We start from the raw sequence: 26,201 nt of genomic DNA, 5'->3' as shown, positions 1-26,201 counted from the left end.
CAGCAACAACAGCAACAACAATCTCTATAACCAGGCTGTGGGCTGACTACTATTCTATGGCCTGTGTTTGTGGCAGGGGGGGTTATAGGTTTGATTCTGTCTTATTATATATTTTGTGTTCTCATTTTGTATTTTTACGTTTTGAAGGAGGGCAGTATACAAATGTAGTTAATAATTATAATTGTTCTTACTACATTCCACCTTTGCTTCCATGGAGATGAAGGGTGATTTAATTAACAGATGGTGATGATCCATCATCTTAATTTGAGGGGGATGTAATGAAGAGCTTTAGTCAAAGTAGTCACCCGAGAAATATAGTTCACGAAAACCACACACGTGTACGCCCATACTCACATGCATCTGTACACGTGTCTTCCCCCCTTGTCGTGAGAAACGTGTACAGCATCGCTTTCCCCTTGTCTGCCTACCGCTAGCCCCGCCCCCAGCCCTCAAGCTCGTTCCCGCCTAGCCCTCAGCCAAAGCACGATCTGCGCCTGCGCAGCTCTCCCACCGTCGCGAGGGCCTATCCGTGAAGGGACAGCTTTTTAAAAGAGAAATAGATATATATCGCGGCCTCTCTTTCTCTCGCTGACCATAGAGTCTCCGCGACTGGTAGGACCATAGAGATAATAAAAGGAGGACGGGGACCGTTAGCACAAAGCGAGCGCGCGAGCGGAAGCGTCGCCCCGCAGGGTGGGAGGGGCCGCGACGGCGCGCGCAGAAGCCGCGCCCCGCCCTCTCGGCGAGGCCCCGCCCCTCCTTACGCCGTTTCTCCTTCCCTTTTCCCTCGCAGCCCTTTCCTGAGGGGGCCCGGCCGTAAAGCGAGGCGCCGGCGCGAAGTGTCGCGCTCTTCCTTCGTCCGCCCTCGCGCGAGAGCGGCGGCGGCGGCGGCGGCCTGGCCTGACGGGAAACCTGCCCTCGCTTTACGGCCGCTGGATGAGGAGGAGCGGAGGAGGGGAGCGGGAGGCGCCGCGGCTGCTGCTGCTGCTGAGGGGATTTTGGGGTGAGGCGGAGACGGGGCGGCGGGGAAGGGGCGGCCTGGGGGGGGGCCCGCGTGTGGGCGAGGGGAGCGTCTTGGGCGGGGGTCGCCTCTCTTTCTCACGCTTCTCCCCCTCCCCCTTGCCGGTCTCTTCCCGCCTCAGGACATGGCCGAGGTTCCGCCCGGGCCTAGCAGCCTCCTCGCTTCGCCGCCGGGAGACGCCGCCTCGCTCCTCCTGCCCTTTCCGGGAGCCGCCGAGGAAGAGGAGGAGGAGGAGGAAGAAGAGGAGGAAGGCGGAGGAAGAAGGCCCCGCGAGGAAGAAGAGGAGGAGGAGGAGGAGGCCGGGGATGAAGGCGCCCGGGACCGCCGCCGGCCTTGCCCGCCGCACCGGCGCAACCACCAGCTCAACGGGCTCATCTCCGGGCCGGACCTGCGGCACTTGCGCGGCCCCCTCAAGGGCAAGGTCCTGAGCGGCGGCGGCGGCGGAGAGAAGCAGCGCCCGCCGGGCAGCAAGAGAGGCGGCAGCGGCGGCGGCAGGAGCAGCCCCGGCTCCGCTGGCAAGACAATGGGACACGGGCAGCAGCAGGAAGAGGGTCCGGAGCTGCCCCCCCAGCAGCAGCCTTCCTCCTCGCTCAGCAACCACCACCATCACCCCCACCGGGTCCCCCGCTCCCAAGCAAGGACTGCGCAGCCCCCCCAGCAGCAGAAGCGCCGCCACGACGCTGCTTCTGCCCCCTCGGAAGGGGACAGGAATGGGCTGGCTGGAGCGGGAGGGGTGGAGGAAGAGGAAGGAGGAGGAGGAGGCAGGGAGGAGGAGGAGGAGTCCCTGCTGCTCCTGTCCAGGTCCTTGGCCTCCAACTGCAGCTTGCAGAAATGCTCCCCGGGGCCCCCCACCACGGACTCTTCCTGGGGGCCCCAGCAGGTGGAGGAGGAGGAAGGGGACCTGACGATACGATACGTCCGCTATGAGTCCGAGCTGCAGATGCCCGATATCATGAGACTGATCACCAAAGATCTGTCTGAACCCTACTCCATTTACACATATAGGTATTTTATCCACAACTGGCCTCAGCTTTGCTTTTTGGTAAGTTGGGGGAGGGGGTGAGGAAGGAGGCATGGTGAAGGAAGTTGGCGTTGACGGGTGTAGAGGAAGGGTGGCCGGTGCAGGGTTGGGGAGGCGGTGGTCGAAGGGGAAGCTAGCCCACATTTGGTCACTTCGTGGTTGAAATAAATGATACCGGCTTGGTGACCTCTGTGGCTCAGCTGATTTGGCATAGGAATGTGTAAGTCTTTGGTTTATGGAGATTTCTCTGTAACTTCAAATTTGGGGTGTGCGTGTACAAGTAAGACCCTCAACCTTCTGTGTGCATTAGTTGTCATTGACATTACTTTCCCATTTGATTTCTTTTTAGCATTCCCTCTCTCAACTTCAGCCCGGTAAAAATGAGAAATAGCCATATTAATGGTATCAGTTGACAGCTGGCAGCCTTCATATCTGTACAGAAGTTTTTAGAAACATTTTAGCCTGGATATTGTCTAGTCCCATCTTCCTTCAGACTGGCATTGATTTAAGCCCACATTACTTCTGAAAAGCAATTCAACACCTTTTAAAAGCCTCTAAAATGGATATTCTGTGTCATTACATAGTAATACATTTCCACTTGAAACTGTGGAACTGTGCTGTACTGAAAATCTCTTTTGCATTGTATTCAGTTTTTATTCTCCCTAATGAAATTGGAACACAGCTGTCATCTGTCATACATTGAAAATTGTGTTCCTCCTTAGTCTCTATCAAATGATGCTATTTTTATTATTCATTTGGCTGCCTCACCTTCTTTTAGATATTATTCTGTGATGGTAATGTACTGAGGCCTGTAGAGATTTCAGAATGCTGAAAGAAGTGATCACAGAGCTAGAAACCTGATGGTTTCTCCTTTTTTCTGTGGCGTGCCAATTTTAAATAGAAAATTTACTTTTTCGTATCATCAAAAGTCTCATAAAAACGCATGTCTGAAGTATACATTTTAGTTACAGAAACAGCAGCTGGTCCACCCATATTGATGAGAGACTGTGTGTGGAAGCTTTGGGGGATTTTCTATTGAAGGGTAACTGTTGCTTGTGATATGTTAGAGAGAACGGGGGAATCTACACCTAATCGAGTGCTCCTACAGCATTATATATGTTAAAGAACTTGTCGATGCTAAAGGGAAATATTAGTGTCCCACCATATAGCGAAATAACAATCAGACTGGACTGCAGACTTATATGGTCAACTCAGACTTGTCAGCCACTCTTATGTTTATTTTTATGGATGCACATGCAGAAGTAGTAAATAATTTCAGGGTCAAAGCTGTGGTAAACTACATTCAAGGGAAAGGCAAATATTATGTTTCTAAAGACAATTATAAGTGAAGACTGCGAACTGTTTCTGGTTTTTAAACATTGTACAGGTATTTTGTTGAGCCTTTTAATATTATAATCCTTGGAATTTATTTCATGAGAGTGTAATAAGATGTCTCCTTAATTTTTACAAGGAAATGCCACCTATGGATTTTATATCAGTTGATTTTAAAATGTTTATGAACTGCTAGTAAGACAGCTTTTTAAGGGCTTGTGATGTGGAGAAGAGAGCACTCATGGGCAAGCATCAATTGGCTAGGTAGAGAACAAAAATGGTTTGTGGGGAAAATCTTAAGGGGTGGTTCTTCATACTGGCAGCATCAGACCAAATGCTCATCACACTTCTTGTTAGGTCTGTGAATCACACAGGCATTGTGCATTGCTGCAGCAGATTGGTTATGTGACCTCAGAAGCCACTGGCTGGGCCTCAGTAACAAAACTGAACACCATGTTGTTTTAGTATAATGGTGCCTACATGCTGCATTTGGTAAAGGGACTGAGGGTGTTCACAAGCATCTGCTTTTAAGAAAAGTGATTAAGCATTTCAACTTGAGTCAGCCAATACCTTTGTTCTACACAGCTTCTGGCACTTGTGAGGCTGGTTTCTAAACACTCATTTGCAGGGTTGATGTTCCAGAAAGCTGAACAAGAGCACCCAACAAAACTGAATTTTGGAAGGCCTTCTAGCAAGCAGACATTGCATTTATGGGTTTCAGCGGTTTATCAGTGCTAATAGATCTGTGGACGTTCTAATTATCAAATACAAAATGTTCTTCCTGAAGCTTATGGCTTCTCTTCTCTGAACATATTAAAACTAATAATGCTGCAAGATGCTTAGTCCTGCTGGATTGATTAGCCACTAACAAAATTAATCTGTCTGTAGTCTGTGCTTGATACTTGCAGCATTCCTGAAGTCAGGTTTGATTTTTATTTATTTTTTTAAGCAGTAGTGTTGGAGTGAAGCACTAAGCTTCCTACAGTAATGGGACTTTCCTTGCTTAAAGTTTTAATGCTGGTGATATGCCATAGTCTCTCCCTGCTTGTGTGTTTAGAAGTTTGGTGAGCTTGGACCCTTGTGAATGTTGAACATGAATGGTAACAGAACATAAAACGAGAAATTTAAAGGTGGCCTCATAAGGGCCAAATTTTTACTAGGCCAAGTTTCTTAATGGTGCTACTTGATAGTAAACGTCTGGTTTGGTTGCAGTTTGTGTTTTATAGATTATTGTCCAGTGGCCTAGTCTAAACCTAGCGTTCAGTAATGCTTGCTCCCTTCTATCTGTCATAGAAACATACATAGGAAACTGCCGTATACTGAATGGGGCTGTTGGTCCATCTAATTCAGTATTCTCACTGACCAGTAGTGGCTCTAGGGTTTCAGACTGAGGTTTCTCCCGCGCTACCTGGAGAAGTCATGAATTGAAGCTGTGACTTTCTAGATCCTCTGTCAGATGCAAACAATGATAAATGCTAACTAGCGCTACCTCAAAACAAACCATGGAAGAAAGGAAGTATATGCACACATTTGAGAGTAGGAGAGGCAGAAAGAGAATGGAAACCTGTCACATGTTCCTGATCTCTAAAATATGGTTTGTAGATTGAACTAGTGTGGTGACTGAATGAGGCCCGTGAATAAAAGCTGGAGAAGTAAATTCTAAGCAGCTTTGGTTAAATTCTGAGCTCCAAGTGAAACGCTGTTCATTTAGCTGTGTTGCTGGAACTAGAGACAGAAAGTTATTGTTTCCGGATAATAAAGTGACAACAGGAATTCAGGTATTGCTCATTGGCTTCAAAGATGAAAGACGTGAGCTTACAGCTGCTTATCTCTAGAATTTTTTGTCTTCACTATTGCAAGGCCATCAGTATGTCAGTGAGAAGTGATTTGCGGCTGAAGTTTAAGGCAGGGCTCTTTTTGTGCCCACTTCTTAAAATACTACCCAAGTTTTTTTTGTTTTTTTTTTAAATTATTTTTACGGCTATTAGCCCATAAAGTATGTACAAACATAAAAGCACAGAGGCATAAAGACCGATATATCCGACAACAGAAGGTGAACACCACGATGCAAGGGTGGGTCATTGAGCAGAGCCAAATAACAGCTTGGGGCCCGGAGAGCTCCAAGGGACGGTTCACAGAAAAAGGAAAACTGAAGACGAGATCCGACATGCACTCTCATCATAACTGTCCGATTAGTTTTTGATGTTGTTGTTGTTTTTTGGTGGTTTTTGTGTGTGAGATAACCGCATTCAGGAATCTCGCCACCTGCAGAGTTACAGAAGGATCTGTATCCTGCAAAAGCAGTGCGGCGTGTGACTCAACAGGCCTGCCAACCAAGTGCAGTAAAGCAGGGCCCAGGAATTTAGTCCTGGCTATGCTATGTAGGGCACAGTTGAACATTATATGTGGAAGAGATTCAACAGTTTTCCCGTCACACACGCATAGCGGAGACACCAAACCCTTGGAAAATCTGTGGCTCAGCAGGTTCGATGGAAGAACATTGAACCTTGCACGAATAAATGCAAGTCGGTGTGGTACAGATGAAAGAGATGACATGTATGATGGAAGGCCAAGTGGTGGGGTTATTCCGTGATACCTGGGGAAGCAGACACCCCCACCCCTGGCGAGGTTGTGTTGACACCCCCACCCCTGGTGAGTTTTCTGCAGGTCTTGTTATCTTCATGTGTGTGACCCTAGCTCCGCTTCGAAGTGGATTCTAACTTGCATACTTTCTTCATGCTTCTAACAATAATTGGCTGGGTGCCCTTTTAAGACATTAGGAACTAAGTGTGACCTGCTTTTATTCATGACTTGAGTGAAATCTTAAGAGAAAGCTGCTTGAAATGTCATCTTCTGTATGTCATAACATAGCCTCGGTGCTTCTGCTTCTGCTGCACAATGAAATCTACTCTTGCCTGCCTACCTACCAAATCTAAGACTCCATGTAACCTCTAAGGACAGAATGTAAGAGAACAGCTGTGCCAGCATGAGGGCACAAAATGCTTATGTTGTATGCCAGCGTAAGCATTTCTAAGTTCAAGCAGCTGGCTCTGTTCATCCTGCTATGCAAACGCTGTTCCCTGGCAAGAGGCGAGTAAGCCTATTGTATACTGTGTGTGTGTGTGCCCTTGAACTCACTACATGAATGCACACTTGTTCCAAGAGGTTTGTTAGGAAGAAAAACCGTGCCCCCATTGATCACAATGGGAGAGTTAAGTACCTGCTTAAATCCCTCCTGTTGAACTTGATCAGAATTCAGGGTGCTTAACTGTAATTGGTTTGTGCTGCTAGCCTATAATGCTGCCTGATTCCAAGTGGTTTGGCCTATAATGCATTATTACCCTTGGTGTCTCTTTAACAAAAGAAGATGAACAGTCACGTAATACATTCAAGCTTCTTTGCACAAAAATTGGTGTTCTCTTAGCATATTCAGCTTTACGGTGACACTTCTCGGGATCTGGCTGGTACATACAAAATGTGTGCAAGGTTTCAGCCTAAGGCAAGAATTTAGCATAGGTTGGGGATTTCCCCCTCCCCTGTAGTTGAGCTCCTCTGCAACTCATTGTTGCTGCTTAATTTTTTTATATCTTAAAAAACTTTTGGGGCCCTTCTATGCCAGATTTTATTAAGAAAACATTTTGATGTGATGGATTGAATTTTAAATCCAGTAACTTTTCCTTCTGAGTCAGAGTGCTTGGGTTGGTCTCTGCATTGTCCTGTTGCACAGGTTTTGTGGGTAGAGACTTGGATCTGAGAGGCGAGAGGTGCAGATTTAGCATGGAATCTCCCCTTAAGGTATTCCTTGGTGGTAAATTTTACACATTCAGTATATTTTATCACATATGAATCTTTTCAAATGAATTGATTTTGCAGCTTCTTTTCCTTACTCAAGAGTTTATTTACGTGTGCAGGTGTGTCGTAAGTGGATTAGGAAGTGTAATGTTAACTTCCACGAGTGCTTAAGTTATCAGTAATTAGTATTTTGTTGAAAGGATAGGAATTCTGAAACAAATTTAGTTATGGCAAGTGATCTACGTATATATCGAAAACCATTGTGTATATTTGTGTGAAAGAGGTAGAAAGTGGGGTTTGGGGAGTGTTGATTTTTCTTTCCCTTCTTCGCAGTCCTTCTTTGCAGTCCTCAAACCAGTTATTCCAGAATAGCTTCTGGAGTTCTCTGACTGCAGCTTTGTTTGTGACTTCCAGTTTAGTTCATGGTTAGAGGACAGTGGCTGTATATCATTGGAACAGTTTCCTAACTTAAATAATGCTTAGATTGTGTATTTCTTCCTGAGGATTTAAAAATTATTTTCCTCAGGTGAGTAATAGGCAGTGCTCTTTTTTCCTAGAAAAAAGGTGCTGGTACTCACCATGAAGTTGTTACAGTAAGTGCCACACTTTTTAACAACAACAAAAGAGTTGCTGGTGCTGAGTACCCTTGAGTACCCCCTGGAAAAAACCGGCACTGGTGAAACGTGCATCCTGAAAGTGCAGTACAGTGGTACCCCTGGATATGGATAATTCGTTCCGGGGGTCCGTTCTTATCCCGAAACATTCGCATCCAGAGGCGCCGCTTCTGCAACTGGAGGTACCACTGTATTGGTATCGATGCATTCTTTGAATTGCATGAGGCTTTCCTTTACATGATCTTTTAGGAGTTCTGTGTAGAATAGGAACTAGGCTGAAATCAGTAGTGTGTATCCTAAATGACAAGCAGAAACAAGCTTGCACAAGGGGACTTTCCTGTCTCTTCTGCATCCACCCAAAAGCCCCTGAGGAGAGGCCAGGCAGGAGGGTGTTCCTAAAAGGCATTGGGGGGGACGACACTTTTGAGCAGATGAAGCTTGCAGACAGTCCCTCTGCCCAGTTGGGGGCAACTCCCCCAGCAGCTCTCTTTGCCCTGTCTTACACAGTGGAGAGGGTCCTCCACCCCTCAGAGAGAGAGACTTCTCAGGGTGGTGGGGCTTCGAGGGAATAGGAAAGTCAGCTTTCTTAAATTTGTGCTAATTAGAATCCAAGCCAGTCAATGTAACAATTTGTGAAATCGTCCTCGAAATTTGCCATACTACAAAATGTGTAGTGTACGCTTTAGTTACTGGGAGATGCATCTGCCTTTATTTGTAAAGCAAATAACTTCCAGAAAGCAATCTTGCTGCAAATGTACCTATAGAATGGTGGGTTTTCTGGCACTGCATATTGCCCTCTTAATCTACAAAAATGTTCTTGGGTTGTTGTTTTTTTCAAGGCAATGGTAGGAGACGAGTGTGTAGGTGCCATCGTCTGCAAGTTGGATATGCACAAAAAGATGTTTCGCAGAGGTTATATAGCCATGTTAGCAGTGGATTCCAAATACAGAAGAAAAGGCATAGGTAAGAATAGCATTTGTGTCCTTTTTTAAATAAATAAAAATATATCTAAAAGTTCCTGATAAGTTGCTGCTTTGGGATGAAATCTTGATTGCACCCTTCTTGTGTTACCAGTTATTTTTGAACGTTATTGTTTTTAGGTGAGAAAACTTGCAGTTCTCCAGCCCGTCTCTACAGTCTTTGAAGTCCATAATAGACTCCTGATAATAATCCGCTTTTGCTTGTTCATTAACAATTCCATATGACTATAGTTCGTTTTTAAACAATCATAATGTACACAAAAGGTGGAGAAACGGGGCATGACCTGAAAACATAAGATGCGCCAGACATGCACCAGTCTGGGTCCTGTTTAGAGTTCCATCATGGGGAGTAAGAGAGTTGATCTTTTTTTATTTAGAGTAGCTGCACCGTTGTGTTGTGGGATACCTACAGCTGTGTGGCGCATCCCATGTTCATAAAAATAATATTTAAGCCATGTTATGAAAATCATGTCTTAAGGACACACACTTAATCATGCAAATCACCGAAAGCCCTCCAGTATATGTGTGTCTGTGTTGAGGGAACAGCAAACAAAAATTAAATAAAAAGCTGAAACCGGGCCTCTGTGAGTTCGCCAGCTTGCCCCACCACCAGGTGATAACTTCACCTTCTCAGCAAGTTTGCTGTGTTTGTTAAATTGAGCCATCATGAATTCATTGAAGTGTTTCGTGGCTGCATTTTGAAGGAAATTGCCAGTGTTGGGCACTACGGGGCCTCGTGGCTGCTACACGATAAAACCCCTAATCTATGTACCTACATTTGCTGTGAACAGATGGCATCCCTCAGGTGGCCAGATGTAGCCTGACAACTACCAGTTGCCAGCCGTTTTATGTATGCCTTAAATGAACCAAAAGCTGGGGAGAACCCTTTCCCCCCACCCCTTAATGCAAATGTAGGCTCCATGAATGAATGGTAAATTGGATATGAAGCTACTCTCCCACTCCCATTTTAGAAGGAATTTGTCGGGCGTTCCTCCCCAAATACACTTCGGCTTTAGGCTTGGTTACAGAAATTGGCGGTTTCCAATTTAATCCCAGCCACCTTGTTCAGACCAGGGTTCCACAAGGAGATGGGACTAGCTCCCACACTTGTGCTCTGCCTTGGCCCTCTGAGCTCTGAAGGCTTGCTTTGCAGGGAACTGGGAGAGGAAAGCTTGCCTTGGCAGTTGGGAGTAAGTGAATTCACGGGCCATTGCTTCAGATCGCTGGTACAGCACACTGTTGACTGGCAGGGATCTAAAGAGTCCCTTGTGCAGACACACCAGGGTGCTTTGGTTTTCTCTGTCCTCAGCAGCAACTTATTGGACACAGCTTGGTTCCCTGCTTATTCACTGACACAGAAACTCATTTATTATCTTCCCCCCAGCGTTCATTCTAGTTGCATCCTGTTGAAGATTGGCATGCCTCTTTTATGTGCAGTGCATGCTCTTCGAGGTGGCTGCCTTGCCTTGTAAGACATCTTCAGATGGTAGACTTCCTCGGTTAAAACACGTCTAGACGGAAATCTGAACTTCACTAACGGAACAAATACAAAACTTGGGGGAGGGGAGGGTCCAAAGCATGACATTTTGTGAGAAGCAAAACTCTGATAACGAAGGCAATTGAAGGTTGTTGTTTTTTAATGCCAAGGCATTAAAGACACTGGCTGTCTTTAATGCACAACCCATAATGCCTCACACTTTTAGCACAACCCATAATGCCTCACACTTTTAGCACAACCCATAATGCCTCACACTTTTAGCCCCCTACCCTGTACCCCAGAATCTTCCCTGGCCATACAGTTCATTATACCATTGCAGGCTAGGTGGCCCTGGCTGTTGTAACACCTTCGTTATTTTAAATCTGATTTATTGTTTGGTGATTGTTTTCCTGAAAGCTGCTTTGTGCTTCTGCTTCAGTAAAAACAAAATAAAAAAGACCTCAATAAGGCCAGTGCTTCAGTTTGAATTAGGAGACAGGAAATGCCCAGCCCAATTTGATGCAGAGGGCTAAGAGGCCTTTTTATTTTGAATTAGAGAAGGTATTTTATCTTGGTTGTACAGAATAGCCATAGTAATCATTAATTATGTACATTTGCTTTTATGCCATAGCCTGAACTCTAGGAGCTAATTGGTGCTGAAATAATTTGTGCCAGTGGTTTAAATTTGTTGCTTTTAATCTCTTTTCCAGGTACAAACTTGGTTAAGAAAGCTATTTATGCCATGGTAGAAGGAGATTGCGATGAGGTGAGTCTTTTCTTCATTTGAAGGAAGTATGTTTTCATTCCTCGCTTCGCTAGAAGGCCATCATTTCAAATGCCATTTGCTATGTAAGCAACTCTTCTGTTAGAGCAGAATATAGAACACATTCAGAAAGATACATTATTCTGAGAGCTTTCTGTGACTCCAGGAAATGAGTTAGTATCTGTTTGACTGTTTTAGACAGGGCAGTGATGTCTGTAAAGATTGTTTTTACAAACATCCAAAAACAGTTGGAAAAATTAACAGTTGTCTGGAGTAAGGGCACCTTAAAGTGGCATTTCTGGCTTGTGTACTAAAAGTTTAAGGTGTGGTAGACTATGCAAAACTGTGACAGTTTTTACTCTTTAAAAAAACCACATGACTAATAAGGCTTTATTCCATGAAAACACATCTTGGGTATCAGCAGCTTCAGTATTCTCTGGGGCTAATGCGTTCTCTTTACAATAGTCTGGGGCCAGAAGTGGTTTCCCACCCAAACATCCCCCTTAGCAGCCACCAGACTTTATTATAAAGTTGGTGCCACCTAGCAAGAAGAACCGATGAAGGGCATCGCTTGCGCATAGCTGATGTGTTGCATTTAAAAACCTGGCAGTGAAATTTACCATGTAAAAGCATGAAATCTCTCTCACACACATCATCTAAAAGCAATTTCCCCCCATCCTTTTGTTTATGAGCAAAGCTTTGGGAATTTTTTGTGGCACACTTTGATTACAATAATGTTGGGCCTTTGCTGGAGGAACTACATGTGACCCAGAGGGAGACACCCACCCTTAAAAGCGCAATACAGGATACCATTCCTTTTGTTGATCAGTGGGCTATCCTTTTGTTGACCTGTTTTCCTGGTTTGGTGCTGTGCCCTGCAGCCTTCCCTGCCTCCTCCCCTTGCTTGAACTCTCTTAAAACTGATTTGTCTTTTACTGCCCAAATTTAGTCCACTGAACTAGGACCAAACCAGGTCGATGGGCGAAAAATCTGAAATTATGGCTTGGTTCAGACACCGTACCAAATCTATGGTTTATGCTAACCACTGCTCAGAGCATTCAAATGTCCCACCTATGGTTTAGAGTTCCTTTCCCATTTCCTCCCTCTTTGCTCAGCACTCCTGTCTCAAGATTTAGTGGCTTCCAGGCATACAGCAGCAGCTGTAACTTATTCAGCTTTGGCATCACACCAAACCATAACCAATACAAACTATAGTTTGCAAACTCACATCGCATCACAAGCCACGGTTTCTAATTCCAACTCGCTGCCAAATTGCAAACCATGGCTTATCAAATGGGACATTGAGCCAAACATCCTCAATCGTCTTAAAACAGTTACTGCTTTTTAGGAGCTCTGAATAGGAATCTAATAAAATCAACCGATCAGAACTAATGTTGAAATCTTGACATGGAAGCAGCTTGTTTTTGAAAGGGCAAACTGGTAGAAAGGCTTTCCTGAACAACCCAAAAGAGAACCTTGAAGTACTTAGAATACCAATAAACAGGAATTTCAGCATTAACTCACACCTGCTGAACCAACAGAGTAAACAATGGAATGAATGCTGCTAGTTGTGCTGACTACTTGCAATGATAATTTATTGCCCTGCCTTGAAAACAAAGGTGTTGCATATGACAGCTAAAGATTCATTTGCTTCATAAATGCACAAAATTCATTTTTGAAAAAAACACCGTGGAAGTTAATAAATATCTCCCCTTACCAGTAAAAGGCCAGGAAAATAATGACAGCTATCAAAGACTGAGGTGTTTATTTCATTTTAACATAACAGTACAAATAAGCCCACTCAGGCAGAAAAATAGCAAAAATTTCATTGTGGAAATGACCATTGCTTGAGCCAAAAAATGGAAAAGAAACAAGAAATACAGAGACAATTCTAATTAAAGTGAAAACCAATGAGATACATCTTCAGCAGGGGTCAGCAAACTTTTTCAGCAGGAGGCCGGTCCATTGTCCCTCAGACCATGTGGGGGGCCAGACTATATGTTTTTTTTTGGGGGGGGGGGAATGAACGAATTCCTAAGCCCCACAAATAACCCAGAGATGCATTTTAAATAAAAGGACACATTCTACTTATGTAAAACCATGCTGATTCCCGGACCGTCCGTGAGCTCGATTGAGAAGGCGATTGGGCCGGATTTGGCCCCCGGGCCTTAGTTTGCCTACCCATGATCTTCAGCTTTAAAATGATAGCCTTGCTACGTGTTACTGAGGGGGTCAATTTTGTCCTAGTTGTTGCCCCATATCTCTTTTCTTCTCTGAAGCCAAACCCCCTGCAATGCAGAAATCTCAACTAAATCATATATTATATATGGCCATCCAACCTCTGCTTAAAAATCTCCAAGGAAGGAGAGTCCACCACATCTCGTGGAAATCTGTTCCACTATTGAACAGCACTTACTGCCAGAAAGTTCTTCCTGATGTTTAGTCGGAATCTCCTCTTGAATCCATGGGTTCAGGTCCTGCCATCCAGAACAAGAGAAAACAAGCTTGTTCCTTCTTCCATGTGACAGCCTTTTACATATTTGAAGATGGCTATCCTGTCTCCTCTTACCCAAGCTAAACACACCCAACTCCCTCCGCCGTTCCTCATAAGGCTTGGTTTCCAGACCCTTGTTCATCTTAGTGGCTGTCTTCTGCACACATCCCAGCTTGGCAACATCCTTATTAATTAGTCTGCAGCATCCTTTCCCAAACCTGGAACCCTAGATATATTTTAAACTGCATTTCTCTGGAGCCGTTTTGAATTGAACTATTCCTTGAAGAGCTTGAAGTTCCCAAACAATTGGATTATTCGGATTTATAAATTCCAGTTTGCATTTATAGTAGATTTTCTCTCTCCTGATGCAGTAAGTTAGAAGGCTGGCACAGGAGCATTCAGTGTGAATCCCCTTTGTTTCAGGTCTATTGACTGTAATAAACTGATTATGACGATGCGCCCTCTTACCTTGCCATATATTTAATTCTGATGCATTTGGGCCTGAGCCATTCATGTGTGTACATTTCTCGCTACTCAGCATCTTTAGTCTGAACTAAACAATGTGTGCTGAAAAGTATTGTATTTTGATGTCGCAAGTAGTAAAAGTTCTCTCTGCGGTGATGGATCTACAGTGGTACCTTGGGTTACATATGCTTCAGGTTACATACGCTTCAGGTTACAGACTCCGCTAACCCAGAAATAGTACCTCGGGTTAAGAACTTTGCTTCAGGATGAGAACAGAAATCGTGATCCAGCAGCGCGGCGGCAGCAGGAGGCCCCATTAGCGAAAGTGGTGCTTCAGGTTAAGAACAGTTTCAGGTTAAGAACGGACCTTCGGAATGAATTAAGTACTTAACCCGAGGTACCACTGTATTACTATTTCATGCATGCGTATGGTCACTTTACGTAGCAGTAACTGAATAATTCACAGACACACACACACACCCAAAAGAGAGAGAGAGAGAGTTTCAGCATTTAACACATACATTCAAAACATAATTTCGTCTTTTCTCATTTTGGTTGGCTTGCCACTCCTTTTTCCACGGAGGAGTTGTTCTCCCCTTCTGCACCCTATCTTCTCACTATCAAATCATAGCCATAATATTATAATCTAATGCAGTTAAAAAGGTAAAGGAACCCCTGCCCGTACGGGCCAGTCGTGTCCGACTCTAGGGTTGTGCTCCCATCTCACTTAAGAGGCCAGGGGCCAGCGCTGTCCGGAGACACTTCCGGGTCACGTGGCAAGTGTGACGAAGCTGCTCTGGCGAGCCGGCACCAGCTCAGCACACGGAAACGCCGTTTACCTTCCCGCTATAAAGCGGTACCTATTTATCTACTTGCACTTAGGGGTGCTTTCGAACTGCTAAGTGGCCAGGAGCTGGGACCGAAAGACGGGACCTCACCCTGCCGCGGGGATTCGAAACCGCCGACCATACGATCGGCAAGTCCTAGGCACTGAGGTTTTACCCACAGCGCCACCCACGTCCTCTGTAATGCAGTTACAGAGTAATTAATACATACTTGTGGGCAATGCAGTGTTGAACTATCATAGTGGTGTGGCAGAGCCCAGGCTTCTGTGGCCTTTTGAATGTCTGAGCACAGCCAGTGTCTTAAAATAGCACTGGTGGAAGTGAATGCTGCCTGTGTAGTTAGAAAAGCAAATACTTCTAGAGATAATGTTAGTGGAGTTTGTTTGGTTTATGGCTCATTCCATCCTTAGAGTTCAGGGTGGACATAGTGTTGTTAATCACAAAATCTGTTGCAACTGGAAACTTCAGCTCCCTCATTCCTGGCCACCCCAACTCAACGTATATAAATTGGCTTTATGGATATTTTGGGAGGCAGCTGTGATCTGTGGTTTTCCACTCGTGACGGTGCTGATGGACGTGAAGCAGCTTCATTTGTGGATATGCTTAACTTGCAATAGGTAGCGATGGCTGCATACATTTGGAGGAAGAGGAGGCATTGAATTAGGGTATTGGGGAAATAGGAAACTTTGAAGCAGTAGGGCTGTGGACTACCCATGTGGCAGCGGATAGCAAGAAGGTGCAGAGGTGCATACAAGAAGCATTATGCTCTCGTTGATGCTGATTATCATCATTATGTGCATGCTTCATAGGCAAGAGTCTGCAAATGCAGCTGTCAGAGGAAACCATAAAACTTTAATCAGCCAAACCACCTGCCCCTGTACAAAGTGGCCTAGAAGACCGTCTCTGAATTGCACTAGGCTTCAGAGTCTCCGAAAAAGAGCAAAACGACTCCCAGCTTCAGACTGCCTCTGAAGATCAGTCTCCACTTCGGAGCCTCTCAGGATGCTGAAAGGTTTCAGGGAGGGACAGGAGGTAACCAGGAATAATAGCATCTCCACCCCCATCGTTCTGCCCGGAAACTGAGGTCCAGTGCCAAGGGGCTTCTGGCGGTTCCCTCACTGCGAGAAGCAAAGCTGCAGGGAACCAGGCAGAGGGCCTTCTCGGTGGTGGCGCCCGCCCTGTGGAATGCCCTCCCATCAGATGTCAAAGAGATAAACAACTACCTGACTTTTAGAAGACATCTGAAGGCAGCCCTGTTCAGGGAAGTTTTTAATATATGACATTTTAGTGTATCTTTCATGTTTGTTGGAAGCCGCCCAGAGTGGCTGGGGAAATCCAGCCAGATGGGCAGGGTACAAATTTATGATGATGATGATGATGATGATGATGATGAAGAAGAGTTTGGATTTGATATCCCGCCTTTCACTCCCTTTAAGGAGTCCCAAAGGGGCTAACATTCTCCTTTCCCTTCCTCCCCCACAACAAACACTCTGTGAGGTGAGTGGGGCTGAGAGACTTCAGAGATGTGTGAGTAGCCCAAGGTCACCCAGCAGCTGCGTGTGGAGGAGCGGGGAATCGAACCCGGTTCCCCAGATTACAAGATTACCGCTCTTAACCACTACACCACACTGGCTCTCCAGTTATTATATTATTATAAGTTGTTATTATTATTATTATTATTATTATTATTATTATTACAGCTGCCTCTAAGATCTGGTAAAGGTGAGCAGTAGTATAGAACTGGGATGGCCAGTTGACTGTTGGCAGGCTAAATCAGGGCTCTAGTGTCTCTTAACAAACTTCAATCAAGATGTGGTGTAACTTCAGCTTTCTGTTCCTCTTATAAGAAAAAACATGTCTCAAGTGTATTGTACGTTTTAAAGTAATGATATGACAAATGTCATACATAAAACAAATGTTTGTATTACACAGAGAGAGACTTACCTACTTACATACACAGTGTGTGCACAGAAAGTTAAAGCGTATTGCTGCCTTAGGTATTTTTACTGTGAGTGCTACAGCCAATTTCCCTTCTTGAGAGGATCTTTCAGAGGCATATTCAATCATCGTTTTCCGTTACCCTCTATGGTCTTGGGCAGCCCCTCATCTAGGTAACGCCAGCTTAACTATATAATGTCTGACCATCTGAGAGATGGTTAGATTGTTCTGGCACCAGGCTGCCATTAGGAGAACACAGAATATGTCCTTCTGCATTTTAGAGAACCGGTTGTATGGATTCATGTACACACATAAGATATTTGTTGCATGTCTTGGCTCTATGAAACGCCTTTTCTCAGATCAACAGTCCCAGATTTAGCTTGCTATGTTCACATCCTGTCAATGGAAGAACAGGTTATCAGTGAGAATGTATCACCATTTGAAATTGTGGTTGTTGGTTTGTTTTTGGTTTGTTTTAAAATAACATCGTTGTCCATCCTTATGCCACAGGAGCTCAAGAGATGAAATGTGCCCCCCCCCCTTTCCCCATCTTCTTGCAAAACTGTGAGGGAATTGTTAGGCTGAGGATATGACTCCGCCAAGATCCCCTGAAGGGGAGAGATATGAACTGAGGGGAGATATGAACCCACATCTTTCTAGCCACAATCAATATTCTGAATTGTTGTAGTTGCAAACCTTGGTCCTCCTTTGTAAATGCATTAGTTGTTTTTTCAAAAAATAAACCACCCACATGCTGGACAGGTGATTTAAACATGCACATTTGAATCGGCAAATTGATTCCTTGGCCAGTTCTGGGGGTTTCTATAGTGATATTCTACGGGACTACAGATAATTTGAAGCTGAAATACAAGAATCTGACTGCTGCTTAAATATATATCAATCTGATGAACCTCGGAGTTTCAGAAAAATGCAGTATCGCTTGAAAATGTTGTCATCTTCTTTTGCAGGTTGTCTTGGAGACCGAGATCACCAACAAGTCCGCGTTGAAACTTTATGAAAACCTTGGCTTTGTTCGAGACAAGAGGCTGTTCAGATACTATTTAAATGGAGTTGATGCACTGCGTCTTAAACTGTGGCTGCGTTGATAGGAGGCCATCCTTGCGCCCAGGACTCCTCTCCCCAACCAGCCGGGCAGCGGCGTCCTTTGCATGCAATGCAATTTGTGTGAAATTGCTTTGCAGGTGGACATAATAACTTCCATGCAGCTCTTCTCTGTGAGTGTCTCATCGAACGTCGCACCTAAATCGTTGCACTGTGTGGCATGGCACGTCTTGTTCTGAATTTGCAACAGGTTGTTTCAGACTTCAGATCCTCTTGGTAACCAGGAAGATGTGCCAGTAGGTAGCCAAGATCCCTGTTCATTTGCAAGTCTACTGACTCCTGATATATAAGATGGTGAACATTTTATCCAAGAACCTGTGTAATGTGGAACACAACTTTTTTTTTCCCCGGTTCCAGAGAGAGAGAGAAAAAGATAAGCCAATGTAGATTGTAAAAAGAAAATAAAAAAAAATACTATAAGTATACTAACATTTCATACAAAAACTCACCATAGGTTTTTTTTTTCCTCTGGGGAAAATAAAAACTGCTTCAACTTTAGGTTTTATTTTTCAATATTGAACTTTTCATTCTTAAATATTGGTACCTCAGTGATTAGTGGATGAAAAAATGTATTGTAGGGTGGGGTGTGTGTTACATCGAGTAACGGTGACAATAAAATTGCGTCTGCCAGTGCCTGTATAGATAGTATATTTGTCTCCACCGCTGACTTTTGAGTGCATGCTTTTCTTTTCTTGATTCCCTCACCCCCCCCTTTTTTTTTTTTTTTTTGGTCTTTGCAAGAACAGATTTTATTTAAACTCTGGATTTGATAATAAATTATTTCATTTATGATTTGGAAACTTCTCCCAGGTGAGGGCTTAAAAAGCCCGTCTCTTACAGCAAGAAGTGTAAGCTATTTTTTTTTTTTTTTTTTTTTGAGTGGCTGCTAAAAGGGAGTCTGATGCACTTTTTCCTTTAAAGAGAGCGAGGGATCTTTTTATATATATAAAAAAACAAAACCACAAAGCAGTAAATTAATGTAGATTGGATCGATTTTTGTTTAATCAAAATTATCACTAGAATAGCTAAAGAGGCATTATTTTAAAGCAGTTGGAAGAGCGTAATTTTGAGTTGGATTCAGATTGCTTTGCTTCCGTGTTCTTAAAAATGTTTCAGTTTTCAGTTCTTGGTCTTGGAAATAAATTTCAAGTTGCACCGTACCCATCTTTAAGCTGCATTCGCTTTCTCTCTTCTTCCTTTTTTAACGAAAGCCAAAACTCTTGCAGTTTTAATTTTCTTGGGATTAATTTGGCAGAGAGGTGTTCGAAGGTTTGATACAAACCCTGACCCCCTTTTCAGAATGGGCTACATCGGCTTGTTAAAACCAGTATCCTTTTTCAGCAGCTCCACAGTGTGTACTTCTGTCTGTCAGTGCAATATGTAAAGCAAATCATTTCTTTTTGGCAGTTCAGCAATGACAGCGTTGGTATATATATTATATACAATATATATATAAGCAAAACATTAAAATGACCCTAGATGACTCGTGGAAAAATAAATCGTTTCCTTATATCGGAAGGAAAATCTTCAGAATTCAACTTTGCCTTACTATGTTGTTTGTTAAGGATTCAACCTGTCTTAAACAACAACAACAGCAATGGTTTGAGTTAACTCTACATTTGAGAGTACCTGATTTCCAGTCACCCTTTGGAGAAGGACAACCCATTCTGGAGAGCTTAGTAAGTTTAAAGGAAGGCCATCCCTATTTTGCACAGACTGAGCATCTTCCCCACTATGTATAAGTTGTGAATTGTATTTGGGAAAAATAAAGGATTTTAATTTAAAACTGGCACTTCTCTCTGGACACAATTTGTGTGGCTCACCTCTCCCTCCACCGTGGCCCCCCAATCTGAATCAGGCCTTAGTTGTAGCTCTTTATCAATTCGAGTGAGTGCCCTGCTAGCAGGACTCACCATGTTTGCAGCAGCAGATAATGTCCTGTTGAGCATCACCAGGCATCTGTTTCCTACCAGGGTCTAGCTATCGGACAATCGTGCAAGTCCATCTTTGCCGCTAATAAAGCCAAGAGTTTGGGCAATGGGGTGCCTAAGTAAATGCTACGAAGACATAATAATGGAAGCATCTTTTTGTTACTGCTTCCCACCCAAGTATATAATTTTGTTTGACACTACAGAAAGTAAGCCAGGAGGATTGGAGGTCTGCGTCTAGCCACCGTAAGAGTAATTGACATGAGTTTTCTGGTACAGTGGTGCCTCGCAAGACGGAAAACCCGCTAGACGAAAGGGTTTTCCGTTTTGGAGGCGCTTCGCAAAACAAATTTCCCTATGGGGTTGCTTCGCAAGACGAAAAAATCTTGCGCGTCCCCGTGGGTTTTTTTCGCTCCCCCCCCCCCTTTTCCTAAGCTGCTAAGCCGCCTATCAGCTGTTCTGCTGATAATCCGCTTAACAGCTGATCGTGAAAAGCCGCTAGACCGCTGTAGTGCTAATCCGCTAAGCTGTTAATGGGCTTGCTTCGCAAGACGAAAGAACCGCTAGACGAAGAGAATCGCGGAACGGATTCTTTTCGTCTTGCGAGGCACCACTGTATGAGATTTTCTTTAAAGTGCTGGTAACCCTCTTATTTAATTATTGAGGCTTTCAGTGACAAATCAGAAATAATTCTTTTTAAAAACAAAGGATAAATCTTCCTGGACTATATAACTTTTCAACTGTAGGTGTGCATTGCATGTTTGAATAAACTGGGGTTTTTTTGCGGGGGGGGGGGGGGCACTGCAATATGAAAATCATGAAACATTTTAACTTCAATTACTTCTCAATATGCCTGCTCTCTACATACAGAAAGTTTCTCATTTTTGTGCTTGCATATTTAACTGCTCCCACGTGTTAACCTCTCATCTAAAATCCAAAGTGCCATAATCCTGAACGATCTGTCCCCAGTGCATTTTAGGAATATTTAATCTGTAGATTGTATTTTTTCTTCCCAGCTGGCTGAATTCCTCCAGAACGCCACTATTGAGTCCACTTCAAATACAATCTTGAGCATGCTGTGTACATCTTTCCTGTGTTGGAAGAATGCTGCTTGAAGTATTAGTAACTGTGGCAAAACAGTACTGGGACCATGTTTGAGGTACTCATCTATTCCCAATTTCGGAAGGCAAAAGGCGTGTTCTGAAGGGCTGTTGCAGCAGCAAGATGAGGGTTTTAAAAAAAGAAGAAGTTTCAACTAACCAATCAGTTTCTAATGTTCTCTCCAAAAGAGATTTGTCTTCAAGTACAAAAACATTCTTTGCAGTCCTGACAATTGCATTGCTTCAAATCACTGTGAGGGGGGGGAAACTTGGTTCAGATAGTGTTAATTGGTTGAAAACTTCAAGCAGATATCAAAACAAAAAATACAGCTGATTTTGCCTTGATTTTTTTCCTATTGCTGGATGACAATGCTGCATTTCTGTATTTAATTTGAAGTAGCCACTGGCTGTAAGGGACGTGGGTGGCGCTGTGGTCTAAACCACAGAACCTAGGGCTTGCCAATCAGAAGGTCACCAGTTCAAATCCCCACGATGGGGTGAGCTCCCGTTGCTCGGCCCCTGCTCCTGCCAACCTAGCAGTTCGAAAGCACACCAGCGCAAGTAGATAAATAGGTACCACTCCGGCGGGAAGGTAAACACCGTTTCTATGCGCTGCTCTGGTTTGCCAGAAGCGGCTTAGTCATGCTGGCCACTGGCTCCCTCGGCCAATAAAGCGAGATGAGCGCCGCAACCCCAGAGTCGGTCACGACTGGACCTAATGGTCAGGGGTCCCTTTACCTTTAGCCACTGGCTGTAAGGATTATCTGCCATAATATGTAGTGCTTACCTCTGTCATCTGTGGTTTTGTCTACCGTTCTGTATCCTAGTAATCCCAAAATGGTAATCTGCCCCTTTCTGCAGCTGCTTAGCATACCCTCTGAATATCCGAATACAGTGGTACCTCGCAAGACGAATGCCTCGCAAGACAAAAAACCCGCAAGACGAAAGGGTTTTTTGTTTTTTGAGCTGCTTCGCAAGACGATTTTCCCTATGGGCTTGCTTCGCAAGACGGAAACGTCTTGCAAGTTTGTTTCTTTTTCTTAACACCGTTAATACAGTTGCGACTTGACTTCGAGGAGCAACTCATAGAACACGGTTTGGTAGCCTTTTTTGAGGTTTTTAAAGACTTTGGTGATTTTTGAAGCTTTTCCGAAACTTTCCCGACACCGTGCTTTGCAAGACGAAAAAAATCGCAAGACGACAAAACTCGCGGAACGAATTAATTTCGTCTTGCGAGGCACCACTGTATCTTGGACTACAGCCCCAACAAGCAACAGACTGATGGAGGGCTATAGTCCCAAGTCTCATGGAGGGCACCAGATTGGCCAAGGCTAGATTTAGTATGTTGAATTTTCAGTGCACACTGCCTTTTGCCATTAAAGCAAAGTGAATTGCTTCCAAGTTCCCCAAAATGCTGAGTCCATGAGCTCTAGAATAAAAAAAATGGTTTATTTTTCCAGATCGCACTATTCTTTGTTAAAGATCCATACTTTCCCTGCTTGTTAGGTTCTCAAAGTCATCTGGTTGGTCAACGTTGGAAACAGGATGTTAGTCTTGACCAGGGATTCCCAAACTTGGGTCTCCAGCTGTTTTTGGACTACAATTCCTGACCACTGGTCCTGCTAACTAGCTAATGCATTGAAATGAATGGGGTGGAATAATGTAATGACAACGTAACTTACATAATTAGCTCAATTAAGTAATTTGGCTACAGCAGCCAGTGAAATGAATAATACAGTTTTTGGCTGAAGTCGGACTGCAGAGGAATGGAAGCAGCACTGCTTGTGACAAGTAGAACAGAAAACTCTGTGTCTTCCTGCATCCCTACTGACTCGTGTAAGAAACTCTTAAGAAGCACATCTGGTTTCCATGCATCCCACTTGGTCTTTAGAAGAGGACCTCGGGGGAATCAAGATCTTCTAGAGAAAACTGAGCCAGAGGTGACATGATCAAAGCCCATCAAGTTATACGTGGCGTGGAGGAAGTGGATAGAAAAACTCACATAATATCCCGTTCCCTAAAAAATTGGCTCGGGATCAGGAGAACCCCTGGAACAGCACATGGGGGCGGGGAATAGAGCGGGTATCTGCACATGTGGCCAGCTGGAATGTTAGCACAGACGGGATAATGCAGCGCTGAATTGTCATAGCGCTATGTTGAATGTGAGGGACACGGGTGGTGCTGTGGGTTAAAGCCTCAGCGCCTAGGACTTGCCGATCGAAAGGTCGGCGGTTCGAATCCCCGCGGCGGGGTGCGCTCCCGTCGTTCGGTCCCAGCGCCTGCCAACCTAGCAGTTCAAAAGCACCTTCGGGTGCAAGTAGATAAATAGGGACCGCTTACCAGCGGGAAGGTAAACGGCGTTTCCGTGTGCTGCGCTGCCTCGCCAGATGCAGCTTGTCACGCTGGCCACGTGACTCGGAAGTGTCTGCGGACAGCGCTGGCTCCCGGCCTATAGAGTGAGATGAGCGCACAACCCCAGAGTCTGGCAAGACTGGCCCGTACGGGCAGGGGTACCTTTATCTTTATGTTGAATTGGGCATCCAATGAAACTGAAGGTTGGAAGATACAGGACAGAAAATAACTTCATGTGCCACATTTTAAACAATGGAACTCATTCTTCAGGAGGCAGTGATGGCAACCAGCTTGGATGGCTTTGAACAAGGACTGGATGAATTCATGGAGGGGAAGGCTGTCAATGGCCACTAGCCACAATTGCTATGGTCTGCCTCCACAGTCAGAGGCAGTGATGTTTCTGAATACAGTGGTAAAAAAGGTAAAGGGACCCCTGACCATTAGGCCCAGTTGTGACCGACTCTGGGGTTGCAGTGCTCATCTTGCTTTATTGGCCGAGGGAGCCTGCGTACAGCTTCTGGGTCATGTGGCCAGCATGACTAAGCCGCTTCTGGTGAACCGGAGCAGCGCATGGAAACGCCGTTCACCTTCCCGCTGGAGCGGTACCTACTTATCTACTTGCACTTTGATGTGCTTTCGAACTGCTAGGTTGGCAGGAGCAGGGACCGAGCAACGGGAGCTCACCCCATCGCGGGGATTCGAACCGCCGACCTTCTGATCGGCAAGTCCTAGGCTCTGTGGTTTAACCCACAGCGCCACCCACGTCCCCTTTACAGTGGTACCTCGGGTTAAGTTCTTAATTCGTTCCGGAGGTCCGTTCTTAACCTGAAGCACCACTTTAGCTAATGGGGCCTCCTGCTGCTGCCGCACCGTCGGAGCCCAATTTCTGTTCTCATCCTGAAGCAAAGTTCTTAACCTGAAGCACTATTTCTCGGTTAGCACAGTGTGTAACCTGAAGCGTATGTAACCCGAGGTACCACTGTACCAGTAGCTAGAAACCACAGGAGAGGAGAGGGCTGTTGTGCCCTGCTTGTGGGCTTTCCATGGAGGCATCTCATTGACCATGGTTGAGTGCAGGTTGCTGGACTGCATTCAGCAGGCTCTTCTCACATTCCTATGAGACTTCTGCCAATGCCAACTTCAGGAAGAAGGAGGGTTGCTGATGGAAGATAAACTGCAAGGATCGGATTAGACACACCCAGGCCATCAACCAAATCACGGCAGTTGGTCTTAACAAATTGAGAGGAAGGCAGCATGAGGGTAGCTCGCAGTTTCAGCGTGGTGAGTTATCTTCATCTAAAGCATTTAGCCTGACGTTTCTTATCTGAAAGGAGAGCCGGTTCTTGGCTTTCTTCACCTGGCGTTGGGTTACTTAAACGGCTTGCGAGGAAAGGAGACATTCCTTCAAGGTTAAATGTCAGGTACTTACTTATTGATTCACTGAAATGAAGCCGGACCTCTTTCTCTCCTTTTCAAAACACATGCCAGTTCCCTCCCCATCCCTTATACAGAAATAAATACTGTTTTTCACTTTTGGACAGCTGCTTATTCCTTTGTTCGAAAATCCCATTCATTTCCTTTATTTGAGCCAGGTCAAAACATAGAGAGGCATCCCACTCCAGCCTCACCCAGGAGTGCCAAAACCCTAACCTGGGGGGTGAAGCAAACAGAACAGGAAATCATGAAAACATCAATAATAATAATAATTTATTATTTATACCCCGCCCATCTGTCTGGGCTTCCCCAGCCACTCTGGGCGGCTTCCCCAAAAAAAATTAAAATACTATAATACATCAAACATTAAAAGCTTCCCTAAACAGGGCTGCCTTCAGATGTCTTCTAAAAGTCTGGTAGTTGTTTTTCTCTTTGACATCTGGTGGGAAGGCGTTCCACAGGGCTGGTGCCACTACCAAGAAGGCCCTCTGCCTGATTCCCTGTAACTTGGCTTCTCGCAGTGAGGGAACCACCAAAAGGCCCTCAGTGCTGGACCTCAGTGTCCGGGCAGAATGATGGGTGTGGAGACGCTCCTTCAGATATACTGGACCGAGGCCATTTAGGGCTTTAAAGGTCAGCACCAGCACTTTGAATTGTGGTCGGAAACGTCCTGGGAGCCAATGTAGGTCTTTCAAGACCGGTGTTATATGGTCTCGGCGGCCGCTCCCAGTCACCAGTCTAGCTGCCATGTTCTGGATTAGGTGGCGCTGAAAATTGGCTCGGGAGATCCCCCGGAACAGCACACAGGGGGACTTGAGTGGGGAATCATACGGTGATTAATACCATGTGGCAAGCACAGACAGGATGTATGTCACATCACAAAGCTGAATTACAGCAGTGGTTCCCAAACCTTTGCAATTCACTGCTCCCCTGGTTCCATAAACTCACCCCAGTGCCCCTACTCTGCCCTATAAAAAGCATGGTCCAGAACAGCAGTTTGCACAACCCACTAAGGAAGATAATAGTGACGCGCAGCGTAAATTAATGATGCAGAGTTTTAAAGAATAAAAGCTTTACTGAGTTAAAACAAACTTCTTCATAAACAACATGATTCAAACCTGTATCCACACAGTGCCAAAGCCTATCACATTTTAGAACCAGACTTCAAGCTTGAGAGCCCAAGTCAGGTAGTTCTTACCATTCAGACGTTCCATCTGGGCAGTCTTGCCAAGATTAATAAACTGCACAGGTTGCTGAGCTGACATGGCTTCTGCTCCTTGCTGCACCGGGTCTGCTTCTTCGGTACGCAGCCTCACCACTGGACCTTCAGTCCCTTCGAGGACCTCACCAACAACACCCTGATTCTCCAGCTTTAGCAATTCGTCATCCATAGAACGCTGGGCCCATAACCTGACTAACTTTAGTAGGCCCAAATGATTACGCAGCCCCAGCAGCCTGCTTTGCTGCTTCTGCTCTCATGTGTCTTTGTCACATGACAAATAGCACCATAAAATTCAAAACAG

The 26,201-nt window shown here is 44.9% G+C and overlaps 1 protein-coding gene across 2 annotated transcripts; it reads left to right on the top strand.

Annotated features, from left to right (window-relative positions):
- The first annotated feature begins 793 nt into the window (after positions 1 to 793).
- NAA30 (N-alpha-acetyltransferase 30, NatC catalytic subunit) lies at positions 794 to 19,653 on the top strand. Of its 2 annotated transcripts, XM_028729214.2 has the most exons (5): positions 806 to 1,003; positions 1,143 to 2,063; positions 8,620 to 8,743; positions 10,948 to 11,003; positions 17,711 to 19,653. In XM_028729214.2, the coding sequence occupies exons 2-5, from the start codon at positions 1,146 to 1,148 to the stop codon at positions 17,846 to 17,848; spliced, it is 1,236 nt and encodes a 411-aa protein (XP_028585047.2). In that variant the 5' UTR covers positions 806 to 1,003; positions 1,143 to 1,145; the 3' UTR covers positions 17,849 to 19,653. The 2 variants fall into 2 exon arrangements, with proteins under 2 accessions (XP_028585133.2, XP_028585047.2); XM_028729300.2 differs by lacking the exons at positions 8,620 to 8,743; positions 10,948 to 11,003 and having other exon boundaries at positions 794 to 1,003.
- Positions 19,654 to 26,201: the final 6,548 nt, after the last annotated feature.

This window comes from Podarcis muralis, chromosome 1, assembly GCF_964188315.1.
Source record: "Podarcis muralis chromosome 1, rPodMur119.hap1.1, whole genome shotgun sequence".
In the NCBI taxonomy this organism is placed as follows: Eukaryota; Metazoa; Chordata; class Lepidosauria; order Squamata; family Lacertidae; genus Podarcis; species Podarcis muralis.
The sequence above is the reverse complement of the archived record's forward strand: the minus strand, read 5'-3'. Positions and strand labels throughout refer to the sequence as shown.

What these genes read in the sequence shown, in the direction of transcription:
- NAA30 (XM_028729214.2), top strand. Translation starts at nt 1,146, where the DNA reads ATGGCCGAGGTTCCGCCCGGGCCTAGCAGCCTCCTCGCTTCGCCGCCG. An exon ending in GGCCTCAGCTTTGCTTTTTG is followed by an intron (nt 2,064 to 8,619) that starts GTAAGTTGGGGG and finishes GTTTTTTTCAAG; the next exon opens with GCAATGGTAGGAGACGAGTG. An exon ending in TAGAAGGAGATTGCGATGAG is followed by an intron (nt 11,004 to 17,710) that starts GTGAGTCTTTTC and finishes CTTCTTTTGCAG; the next exon opens with GTTGTCTTGGAGACCGAGAT.